This window comes from Meriones unguiculatus, chromosome 6 (assembly GCF_030254825.1).
Source record: "Meriones unguiculatus strain TT.TT164.6M chromosome 6, Bangor_MerUng_6.1, whole genome shotgun sequence".
Taxonomy (NCBI): Eukaryota; Metazoa; Chordata; class Mammalia; order Rodentia; family Muridae; genus Meriones; species Meriones unguiculatus.
The window spans coordinates 38,215,980-38,228,003 of NC_083354.1; the positions used below are offsets into that span (position 1 = coordinate 38,215,980).

The 12,024-nt window shown below is 51.7% G+C and overlaps 1 protein-coding gene across 2 annotated transcripts in view; it reads left to right on the forward strand.

Moving 5' to 3' along the window:
* Positions 1-12,024, forward strand: part of Fbxl2 (F-box and leucine rich repeat protein 2) — a 38,260-nt gene that overhangs the window by 10,703 nt on the left and 15,533 nt on the right. For both annotated transcript variants that reach the window (XM_060385118.1, XM_021635772.2), the window contains exons 3-4: positions 10,032-10,086; positions 10,310-10,384. In XM_060385118.1, coding sequence (XP_060241101.1) covers positions 10,032-10,086; positions 10,310-10,384 — 130 coding nt within the window. The remainder of the gene's footprint in view (positions 1-10,031; positions 10,087-10,309; positions 10,385-12,024) is intronic.

Consider the following 12,024-nt stretch of genomic DNA (forward strand, 5'->3'; position numbering starts at 1 on the left):
TTTGCATGCCCCTCCCCTAGCCCCCTCCAGGGATGTGTGACAACCTATAAGCTAGATAGTCTGTGCCTGTCTTCATTATTTCTCATTTCCTCCCAAATCCTTTTTATTTCTGTCTTCGGCCTTTTTTATGTTTTTCTTTTTCTCTTTTTAGCTAGACATGGTAACACAGCCTTTAATCCCAGCATTTGTGAGGAAGAAGCAGGTAGATCTCTGTGAGTTCAAGGGCCAGCTTGGTCTACATTGTGAGACCTTGCCTCAAAAAAAAAAAATTGTTTTATATATTTGTCTCAAGGAAATGCTCTTAATTGGGTATTTATTATCACTTTGTGTGTTGTGTGTGCTACAGTGTATCTGTGGAGGCCCGAGGACAAGCCCCTCGTTTTTTCCACCTTTGCATCACTCCTGGGGATGGCGCTTAGGTTGTCAGGCTTGGACCTGCTGAGCCAGCTCGCCACTCCCTGCTTTTGTTTCGTGACAGATGGTTTCAGGTAGCCCAGGCTGGTCTCAGTCTCACTAGCTCCTTAAACTCCGGATCCTCCCATCTCCCCCTTTTACTTCTCAAGGCAGATCTTTGCCTTACAGTGTTGTGCAGGAGTCAGCTCCTTTCGGCTTCAGCATCGTCATAGTTCTTTTAATTCATTTTTAAAAAGCTCCCTCATTTGCACCATCCAATTAGCTCAACATTTGCCCTAGAAAATGAGGTTTCGTTTCTTTCTGTTTCATCATCGTCGTTGTTGTGAGAGAGGTTTTCACCATGTGGCGTTGGCCAGGAATCTTCTATGCAGGCCAGGCTGGCCTCACACTCACAGAGTTCTACCTCCCTGAGTGCTCGGGATTACAGAGTGCATCACCATGCCCGGCCAAAAAAGGTTTCTTGAATGCACTCTAGCAATTTGACCACCACCATCACTTGATAATCAAAGCAGTGTCTTGAAGAGGCAGCATAGACCTGACTGCTCTTCACTGTGTAGAAGAGAAGACAAACCAGGCCCAAAGGCAGGGTGTCTTCATCCATATTCCACAGGTAGTAAGAGTGTACTGTTGGAGTCTGAAGGGTACACATGTCAAGTTTCATGGTTTTTCCTCTGTAAGCGTATCATCACTCTACAGGCTTAAAGCAATAGTATGCAGCTTGTTTTTGGTCCCATTGTCCAGCAGAGATCCCACAAATCCTCATAATCCTGGAACTCCATAGACCAGGCTGGCCCTGAACTCACAGAGCTCTGCCTTCCTCTGCCTCCCCAGCGCTCCCACGTTTGGCGGTGCACACCTTTCAGCAACTGTACGCACCATTCTTCACTGCTTGTTCAGCACCAGAGGCCCCGAGTCTAGCTGAACTGTGGCTGGGCGAATCCATGGTTCCCTGCTGTAATAGAAGAGAGCTGACACCCTCCTGTGCTGGCGTGTGGCATCCATTCTGTCATGAACGAGAAGGAGCCGGATGCCTGGACCCTGGATCCTGGTTCTGGGGCTGGTGTAAAAACACAGGTAGAAATAACAGTTATAATAATGTGAATGGGCCTGGGAGGAGGCTCGGCTCTTGCAAAGGACCCAGCTTTGTTCCCAGCACACACGTGGTACCTCACAGCCATCCGTAGCAGAAGTTTCGGGGCTCGAACGGTCTCTTCTGCTCTCGGCACACATGTGGAGAACATGCACAGTGGGTTGGCTAGCCTGACGTCGACTTGACACAGCTAGAGTCATCAAAAGGAGAAAACTTCAACTGAGAAATTGCTTCCGTAAGGTCTGCCTAGAAGGCATTTTCGTAATTAGTAATTGATGGGGGAGGGGCGTCCCTGGGCTGGTGGTCCTGGGTTCTACAAGAAAGCAGGCTGAGCAAGCCGTGAGGAGCAGGCCAGTAAGCAGCGCCCTCCGTGGACTCCCCATGAGCTCCTGCCTCCAGGCTCCAGCGTGTTTAAGTTCCTGTCCCGACTCCCTTCAACGGTGAGCAGCGCTGTAGACTGTAAGCTTAACGGATCCTTTCTTCCCCAGCTTGCTTTTTGGTCATGGTGTCTCGTCATAGCAATAGAAACCCTGACTAAGACACACTGAAAGCAAACTTAAGACAAACAAACACATAAAACAATGGGCTGCAGAGATGAATCAGAGGTTAAGAGCCCTGGCTGCTCATCCGGAGGACCCAGGTTCAATTCCCAGCACCCATATGGCAGCTCACAACTGTCTGTAATTCCTGTTCCGGGGATCCAATACCCTCACACAGACAGACAGACATGCAAACAAAATGCCAATGCAATGAAATAAAAATAATAGATCATTTAACAAAGTAAAACTGAAATATTTAGTTCAAGGGAGTAAATATTATTAGTAAATATTTAGTTCAAGGGAGTGAGTCACATTGGGATGCTCAAAACTGGATGGCTGGCGAGCTGGGTTCCAGCTGTCTGAAGCGGCCGGGCTGTATCCCAACGCCCCCGAGGAGAAGGGAGAGACGAGCTCCTGAGCGTGTCCACATGATGAGTGAGTGAGCAGAGGACCTAAAAGTCCATTCACAGTGGAAGATGCCTGCAAAGGGAAGAGAGCGCCAGCAAACATACCGTCTGCTCAGCGCTTTGGGTGAAGGAGGGAGCAGTTTGTCCTGCTGGTCCCAGCCAGGCACAGTGGTGAGTCCCAGTGTTTGGGAGGCTGAGGCAGGAGGTTAGCCTGCTCTACCTGTTGCAGAACAAAACAAACAAGATAAATCTGCTTCCAAATAAGGGGTGGGGAGGCTCAGAAATTGTGTGCTTAGAAATGTGTTAACTTGATTCATGCAATAGTGTGGGAGAGTCGGGTGTAAACAGCTTAAGAGGGAATTTCTCGAACATTTGAGCCTTCTGCTCCTCAGGAGCCATATAAAAATACAGTCCCGAGAAGCTTTCAAAGTTATGTAAGAAAAGATCTACTGTAAGGTGGAGTAAGTCCTGGCATAGGGTAGGTCCAGGGAGCTAGAAACCCAGCAAGCAGAGATCAGCACACGAGACAGAATCACAGAAACACTGAACTGCGTTCGAGGGACCTGAGGGCAGATCCGAGCTCTAAAGAGAATCGTACACAAAGAACAGGGAGATTGAAAGCAGTTGTGGCTTGAGTTGGTTTTTAGAATGGATTATAGGTGTGAATCTTCAAAGTATAGAAGAGCATCAGTTACAAACAGGATCAGGAAGGGTAAATTCATACCCACATAGTTACAATCAAATGGCAGAACTTCAACACAACAAGCCTCATTTTATTAGGTTTTGTTTTGAAACATTTGTTTATGTGTGCATGTATGTGTGTGTGAATGTGCACAGGTGTACCGGAAGAGGCTGCCTGATCCGAGTCCTGGGAACTTAGCCTCGATCCTCTGGAAGAGCAGCCGGTGCTTTTAACAGCTGAGCCGGCTCTCCGGCCCTTGTTTCTTTTGTGTGTATGTGTGTTGGTTGGGCTGTGCATGTTGGAGCCAGAGGACATCTTAGTTAGTTAGAGTCACTGTTTCTGTGAGGAGACACCATGACCAAAGCAAGTTGGGGAGGAAAGGGCTTATTTCACTCACGGTCCATCACTGAAGACAGTGAGTGCACAAACTCAGGGACCTGGAGGCAGGAGCTGATGCACAGGCCATGGAGGGTGCTGCTTACTGGCCTGCTCCATAGGTACTTTTTTAAAGCCCATTTAAAAAATTGTATTTATTGGTATTTTATATACGTTGATGTTTTGCCTGCATGTATGTCTGGATGAGGGTGTCAGAGGGTGAGCGAACAGGTGTTACAGACGGTTGTATGTAGCCGTGTACGTGCTGGGAGTTGAACCCAGGTCCTCCAAACGAGCAGTCAGTGCTCTTAACTGCTGAGCCATCTCTCCAGCCCCTCAGCCTGCTTTTCCTATAGACCTCAGGCCCACCAGCCCAGCTGTGACATCACCCACAATGGGCTGGGCCCTCCCCCATGAACCACTAATTAGGAAAATGGCCCACAGGCTTGCATACAGTCCGGGCGTCTGGAGGCATTTTCTTAGTTAAAGCTCTCTCCCCTTCGATGACTCCATTTGGTGTCAAATTGACATAAAACTGTCCAGCGCAGAGGACAACTGGTGAAGTTGATTCCATCCATCCTGTAGGCTCTGGGGTTGGACCTCAGGCCTGTGGGTGTGGCAGCTGAGCCATCTCAAAAGTCCTAAACAAACCTGTAGAGTGATCCCCACCCCAGGAAACAGTCATCGGTAGCCAGCTGCAGGGCCGCCGCAGCAGTGACAATAGGAAGGTCGTGAGGTCTACTCCCCGCGCCCACAGGAGGAGAAGCCTCCAGCTGTTTCCCTGAGCTCCTTATTCTAGGATGAAGACACAACAGTGATAACGAAGTCCTTTTCGTAATGGTGTAGCCAACTGGCAACTCTTCAAAGAGAAACAAAGTAATCACAGGGTGGTCATTCCTCTCTCGGACACCACAGCCCTGGGCATCCCAGCAGCCTAGGGACCCGGCAGGGCGCGCTCCATTTCTCCCTGCGCTGTGCTCTCTCCTGCGCAGCTAAAGCTGAAGCTCCAAAGGAGCCCAGCAAATCACAATAGCCAGTGGTGAAACCTAACAGTACACAGCAGGAAGACTACGGGAACTGGAGCCGGGTATGGTGGCACATGAATTCACCCAGCGCTGGCAAGGCAGAGGCAGATCTCTGTGAGCTTTAAGGCCTGCTTGGTCTACATGGTGAGGCCTTCTCTCAAAAAACAAAACAAAACAACAACCCCCCCCAAATTTAAAAATAGCTTACTTCTGGAATTTTTGCATTTAATATTTTCAGACCATAGTTGGCCACCTAAAAACTGAAGCTGCAGGAGAGTCAAAGTATGTGATCAAAACAATTGAAAGTGCCAACAAATACACGAACACAAATATTTGTAGCAGAATTGCTCACAAGAGCCAAAATGAGGAGCCACAGATGTCCGTCACCAGATGACTGACCAAACAAAGCGAGACATAAACATACAAAGAGGAGAAGTACCGGTGTGTGCCAGTGTGGATGAGTGTGAAGACACTCTAGGGAAGGAAGCCATGACCTGGAGGTCTGCTAAGTCCATTTCCCTGAAGGATCAGAGAGGCACCTTGCAGCCGGAAGCACACAGTGTTCGCCAGGGGCTCAGGGACGTGGCTGGCTACAGAATGTGGCGTTCCACTTGGGCGATGGGACTGTTTTCAAACTCGACCTCAGAGCTGACGGTGCAACACCAGTAGTTGCTGCGCTGTGTGATTTAAGTGTTTGATTTTATGTCACACGATTTCACCTCATCCTCTTAAAGCATCTCTTGCCAGTGTCAGGGCTGACGTTTCTGAAAACTGTCAAAGATGGACTTTAACACCTTTGACCTCAGAGTGCTGACCAGGAAGTAAGAAACAGAGGGCGAGTCTTCAGTGAGCATTGTCTAGTTGCAGCATGTTTTGTTTTGTTTTGAGGCAGGCTCTTCCTATGTAGCCCTGGCTGCCCTGGAACTTGCTCTGCAGACCAGGCTGAACTCAGACTCACAGGGATCCTCCTGCCTTTGCCTCCCAAGTTCTGGTATCAAAGGTGTGTGCCACCACACCTGGCCAAGTATTGATCTTAGGAGAAAGAAAATGTGGCCAATTACTGCATGTGGAGGAATTAGAGAGCAGGGGCGTGGGGAGAGGGTGACCAGGGCAGCAATGACGGGGACAGCCTGGAACTGCTAGTGAATTTTTTGACTGCAGGGAGAGTAATGCGAGGTAGCATAGCCCTGGAGGCTAAAAACCTGGGGCTGTGCTGTGGGAGAGCAGGGTTAAGAGCACGCCCAGGGGTCTCGTCTTCAGTGGCTCAAAAGGAAAGAAGTTTTAAAGTCCTGAAAGAAAGTTCTCCTGTCCTAAAACTATACAGCGCGTGTGTTCATTTTAAAAAAGAAAAGGTTGGCCCGGTGTGGTGACACACACCTTTAAATTCCAGCCCTCAGCAGGCAGAGGCAGATGGATCTCTGTGTGACAGAGGCCAGCCTGGTCTACAAGTTGAGTCCAGGACAGCCAGGGCTATACAGAGAAACCCTGTATCAAAAAACAAACAAACAACAAAAAGCCTGGAGCCAGGCATGGTGGTGCACACCTTCAATTTGAGCGCTCAGGAGGCAGAGAGGCAGGTGGAGCGCTTTGAGTTCAGCCTCCATAGTGAATCCTAGGACTGTTGGGGCTATGTCAAGAGAACCTGTCTCAAAGAAAAAAAAAAGCCCCAACAAAGACAAAACACAAAGCCTGGGCTGGTAAGATGGCTCAGCAGATGAAAGGTGCCTGCCAGACAGGCCCAGTATTTCTGGGACCCATTTAAGGAAGGAGAGACCCAACTCCATAAAGTTACTCTCCGACCTCTGCGTGTATTCTGTGGCTCGTCCACACCTGTATTCCTGGACACCCTATGTACCACAGTAATAATTTTTAAAATTAACCCAATGCTGCTGAGGTGGCACAGCAGGAAAACACTTGTGTAAGCCTGGTGACTGAATTCAATGCCAGGATCCTTCATGGAAGGGGAGAACCGGTTTTCCAAACTTGTCCTCTCACCTCCATGTGTATTCTGTGGTTTTCTCACACACACACGCACACTCGCGCACACACACACACACACACACACGCACACGCACACGCACGCGCACATGCACATGCACGTACAGGCACAAATAATATATTTTATTTTAAAATAACCCTTTTCAAGTAACTTCAGGCTGAGGAAGATTCACCACAGACACAGTGCTAACGGGATTTCTTGCCCAGAAACATTAGTTAAGTCTCTGGGAGCGAACGGCAGAGTAAGATGAGTGCCAGAAAATAGAAAGTATGCTTTACCTTAGTGGATGCCTTCTGAGGTAGTGTGTGTAGTTTTTTGTGTGTAGATTTTTTTCTCCCCCAATACTCTAAAACATTTGATTCTGTCCAAGTTTCCTGCAAATTCTGTGTAATGCCAGTACAAGTTTCAGAAATTGTTCTTATGCAAATTGACATGATTCTAGAGTGGAAATGGAAATTCAGAGGGTCAAGAATAATGAGGATGGACCCACTGAAGAACAAGGATAAAGAATTTGCACGGTGGACTTCAGAACATAGGACAGAGCTCCATAGTGAATTTGGGCTCTAAGGGTGCAGGACAGGACCAATGGAGCAGCTATCTACCTACAAGTAGATTTGTGTCATTCCCTGTTGCTGCGAACAAAAACTCCAGCTAAGGCAACTTGGGCTGAAAGGGTGTCTTTCGGTCCACAGAGTGAGTGCAACCTCGGGGGGAAGGCACAAGCTTGGCTTGAGGCACTGGGCTGGTACAGCCACTGGCAAGCAGAGAGCTGAGAATGGTGGCGCTCAGCTCTCGCTCCGGTCCACTCTGCCCAGCGCTCAGCCCCCAGAGCCACACAGTGGGCCCCTGGCTCAGGTGAGCAGTGAGGGGACCCTGTCAGGCGTGCCTAGAGGCCGTCTCCCCCGTGATCCTGGAGTCTGCCACGTTGACAGCACGGCTGCCATCTTCACTACCCCCTTCTGCCCGTGTGTCACCCTGCTCTCTCGGGTGCCATCACAGGGGAAGCTGGGAGCCTCTTCAGAAGCAATGCCCTTGAGGGGCCATAACTACTCTTTGCCTCAGCCAGCTCTGCTTCTTTTTGCTTTTACTTTACTTTCTCTCTCTCTCTCTCTCTCTCTCTCTCTCGTGTGTGTGTGTGTGAGAGAGAGAGAGACAGACGGACAGACAGACGGACGGACGGATAACCTGGGGGGTGGGTCACCAGGCCTGGCGGCAGGCCCCCTTACCTGCCTCGCACTTTCCCTGGCCTGCCTGGCACTTTCCCTGACGTGTGCCCCGGGTCTGTCTTTCAGCATCAGTTTTGTTCATCAAATCACGAGTCAGGAGCTGGTGTAAGCTGTAGGTTGGCAGTTGGAACTATCACCATGCCTGTTCGTGGACTCAAAGTTGCAGTCAGGGTAAAGATGTGCATGGGAAAATGATGTGGCCCCCACCCCCGCGATGCACTTTCCCGCCCAGTGACCGTAAACCTGGGCGGTCAGCATTCTGGCCCAGTTGGTTCCCCCCCCCTTCAGTCTACAGAGCTCTTGTTTCACTGCGTGCGGGTCTAGATTTTTCCAAACAGCACGCTCACCGAAGGAGAACTCCACCCTGTGGGTAGCTGAGCCTCAAGGAAGCCAGCAGGCGTCAGCCTTTCCCGGGGAATGTGCGTGTGCGGTCGTGGGCTCTCGGGCTGGTGGGCTCAGATTGCAGCTCCGTCCTCCTCACCCCTGCGCCTGGTCACCCAACCTGGCTCTGAAACCTCACGGTAGTCCTCTCCCGGTGTGGCCGTGACAAGTGACTAACGCGCAGCCTGTGGTGGCACCGTGCGCCGTGAGAGGCTGGCTGTCCTTGTCAGGGGTGCTGTGTCGCCGGCAGACAGGGACTTTGACTCTCCCCGGGGTGGGTCCCCCAGGGTGCTCAAGCGGACCCCAGCCAACCCCTGTTTTTCTGTATCACACGCTTTTGCATTGCCAGCACGAAATGTGTCCAGGGGTAGTTTGCGGGGCCGCCTGTGGGCTAGCGCATGGCTTTTGAGGCAGGGGCCTGCGGGGCGAGCAGGATAAACTCCGATAGAGGGCGCCTAGCTGTGCAGCCGCCCTGACGCGGAGGCGGAGGTTTGGCCCTCCTGCAGCGCTGCGGATGACTGCAGCCTCCCAGCCGAAAAAGAAAGACATAGACCGCTTCCGTGACACCCCCACCCCCACCCCAAGAAAAAGAAACAGTCGAGACAAGAAGCCTTTGAAGACCAGGCTGGCCTTGGACTCACGGAGATCCGCCCGCCTCTGCCTCCCAAGTGCCGGGCTCGAAGGTGTGCGCCACCACCGCCCAGCTTGAGAATTCTTAAAAACTGTGAGGAGGGCGCTGGAGCGTTTCTTCTCTTCACGGGCCGGACCCGGGGAGTTTGACCCCGCACCAGTGAGAATATGACACACAAAATGGATTTGTTTTTTTTTTTCTTTTTCTTCTTTCTTCTGGGAGGAGGTCACAAGGGTCAGGGGTGGACCCGGGAGGACCGGGAAGTGAGTGTGATCAGAGTGCATTATGTGAAATTCCCAACTAATCAATACAAAAGGAGGAGAAATGGGTATCTTAGATGATGTGTTAAGGCCAGGACAGCCACAGGCTCCGTCCCTTGTGTTCTCCGAGGGCATCTGTCACCTGTAGTCCCCCGGTATGTTGTGGGTCCACCATGGTAGTGCAGCAGGTGGTGTCCGTCCGAGCCCAGGGAATCCTGGCTCCACACCAGCTGTTCCTCTGAAGGCTGCTGGGAGCCTCTTGGTGTGCGTCTGGCACCTCCCCCTGCCGCCCTCCTCCTTTTCACCCACACAGCGTTGGGCCTGCCCTCAGCACTCCCACCCTCCTGCACCGCGGTGCTCACACAGCGAACCTGCTCTGACACCCCGCGTCAGAGGGACCCTGGAGGCCCTGCCAGGCCCGTGGCCGCCTCCCTCTAAAACCACTGCGCTGTCAGCAGGCCGCTGTCAGTTCCTCGGCTCCACTCCAGCATTCCTCATCTCCCGCAGCTTCTTTCCCCCGGAAGAACCCCCTGAAGGAGGGGGAGCCCTTTGCCGAGTGAACAGACACCTACCCGAATGGGCCGTCACACCTGTCGCACCTTTTGAACCACGTGTCCCCCTGGGGAGGCCACAGCAGGAGCTGGCACCGCGCGTTAGACAGGTTACGCGGCAGGGAGTGGGCTGCCCAGCCTCCGCACCTGGGAAGCTGGAGTGCCGGTCTCCAAGGGGAACGAACAGGGTCCACTTTCCCACACCGGGTTCTCCGAGCACAAGCCCAGTGACTTCCGTTCTGAGAGAATTCGTGGCGTGACTAGAGCAGAATGGTGCGCACAGACACTCGAGTTTAGGCGGCCTTGGGGAGGCGGTGCGTGCCGGCTGCCGGCTGCGGGCTCCCGAGCGTTCTGTGTGTCCAGCTGAGGCCCTAGATTTTGTCTTCCGAGTACTAACTGTCCTAAGATGTGGACACGGTCTCATCCTCTTGCCTTTTCTCTTTCTCTCTAGAATATTCTCCTTTCTGGATATCGTAACTCTATGCCGATGCGCACAGATCTCCAAGGTAGAGTTTTGCCTGATTGTTACTCGGTGTCAACTAGACACAGGCGGGCTTGGTTCAAACAAGCTGTTACACTTAGATGTGTCTTATTCAAATAAGCCTGATAATCCTGCATTTTATTTTAACTTGATGTGTCCCAAGAATAAAAGTTTGGAAAGAAGAGACATGACATATCAGTTCTCAGCGTGCCCCTCTCACCGCCCCCTCTTTTTCCTCCATCTCCCAGGCCTGGAACGTCTTAGCCCTGGATGGAAGCAACTGGCAAAGAATAGATCTTTTTAACTTTCAAACAGATGTGGAGGTGAGTTCACTCAGTTAAATCATGTTTATCTGGTGCGTGTGTGTGTGCGTGTGTGTGTGTATGTGTGTATATGTGTGTGCGCACACTTGCCAAGGGGTGTAAGTGGAGGTCAGAGGACAACTTGCAGCTTGCAGGAGCTGCTCCCTCCCTCCACCCAGCAGGTGCCGAGGACCGGTTCAGGCCTGCAGGCTCGGGCACAGGCACGTTCTCCCACCGGGACGGCTGTGTCGGTGGTCGTGTCTCTGAGGCAGGGTCTCTCCGTACTGCCGCCGAAGCAGGCGTGCAGAGCGCCTCTCCGTCCCTCCTCAGGCTCTGGAGGATAGAGGAGGGGCCCATGGGTCCCTCTGTCTAGTCCCTGGAGATGACACACAGCAGTTAGTCCTGACCGCCCTTCAGGGCATGCGACAATCATGAGTGCAGTGACTGCCCACGTGCTCTGAGCATGCCCAGGCATGAGTGGCATGCGTGCATGGTTCTCTCAACACCAGGCTGCAGAGACCCTCAGCGGACAAGCGTGCTGGCTGCTCCTGCCGAGCACCCAGCTTTGGTTCCCAATACCCCATGGTGGCTCACCACCACCTGTAACCCGGGTTCCAGGCGACCTGATGCCCTCTCTGACCTTTCAAGGCTCCTACACTCACGCTGTGCACATAAACTCGCAGTACATGCAATGAGGTAAATAAACTAGTTTTAAAAAGCAGACCAAAGAAACCGAGGAACAGATAGGCCGGTGTGTGTACTTCCTATTAGGGAAGTGGATTGCACACCTGTGGCTTCATCCAAACGCCAGAACAACGTGTCCAAGCGATGGGAGTTTAGGGCCGCCGTCACTTTCTGAGTGTACGTGCTTCCCTGAGGTGAAGCCTTCAGACTGGACATGTGAGACCAGGAGAGGGCTCGCTGGGCAAAGGACTTGCCACCAAGCCCGACTGTGTGAGTTCAGTCCTGGGGCCCCGTGTGGTGGAAGAAGAGAACAGACTCCTGCAAATCAGCCCCTGACCCCCACACACCTGATGTGGCATTTTTATAAGTATACACATATAAATAAATCACAAATTAAAATAAATCGGACGTTCCTCATCAATCTTCCCAGTTAAAATGCTACCCAGGAGCTATTGACAGTTGATGGTTGTTGGGAGAGTGAGGAGTCAGTTTTCTTTAAGAATATTGTCCATGGGCCAGGCGAGGTGGTAGCGCACACCTAGAGTCCCAGCACTCAGGGAGGCAGAGGCAGGCAGAGCTCTGTGAGTTCCAGGCCAGCCTGGTCTACAAAGTGAGTCCAGGACAGCCAGGGCTACACAGAGAAAAAAACACTGTCTCAAACAAACAAACAAACAAACAAAAAACAAAAAGAAAACAAGAATATTTCCCCTGGTAAACCGGTTGTGGTCCAGTGGAATGGCACACGTTCGAGAGCACACCCATGGGCAGCACAAGCTGGACCCAATGGGTGAAAGACAAATCAACCCGCAAAGCCGGGAGGGTAAGGCAGAGCTGGATCTGGGAGGAGCGGGGGAGGGAGGAGTATGATGAAAACAGGTGATACAGAGTCTCAAAGATCTGAGTACAAAGTGCCAGGGGAGCAAGGACGAGGAGTGTCCCAAGTGAAGGTTCTAACTTGGGTTCGATGCCCACTGAGG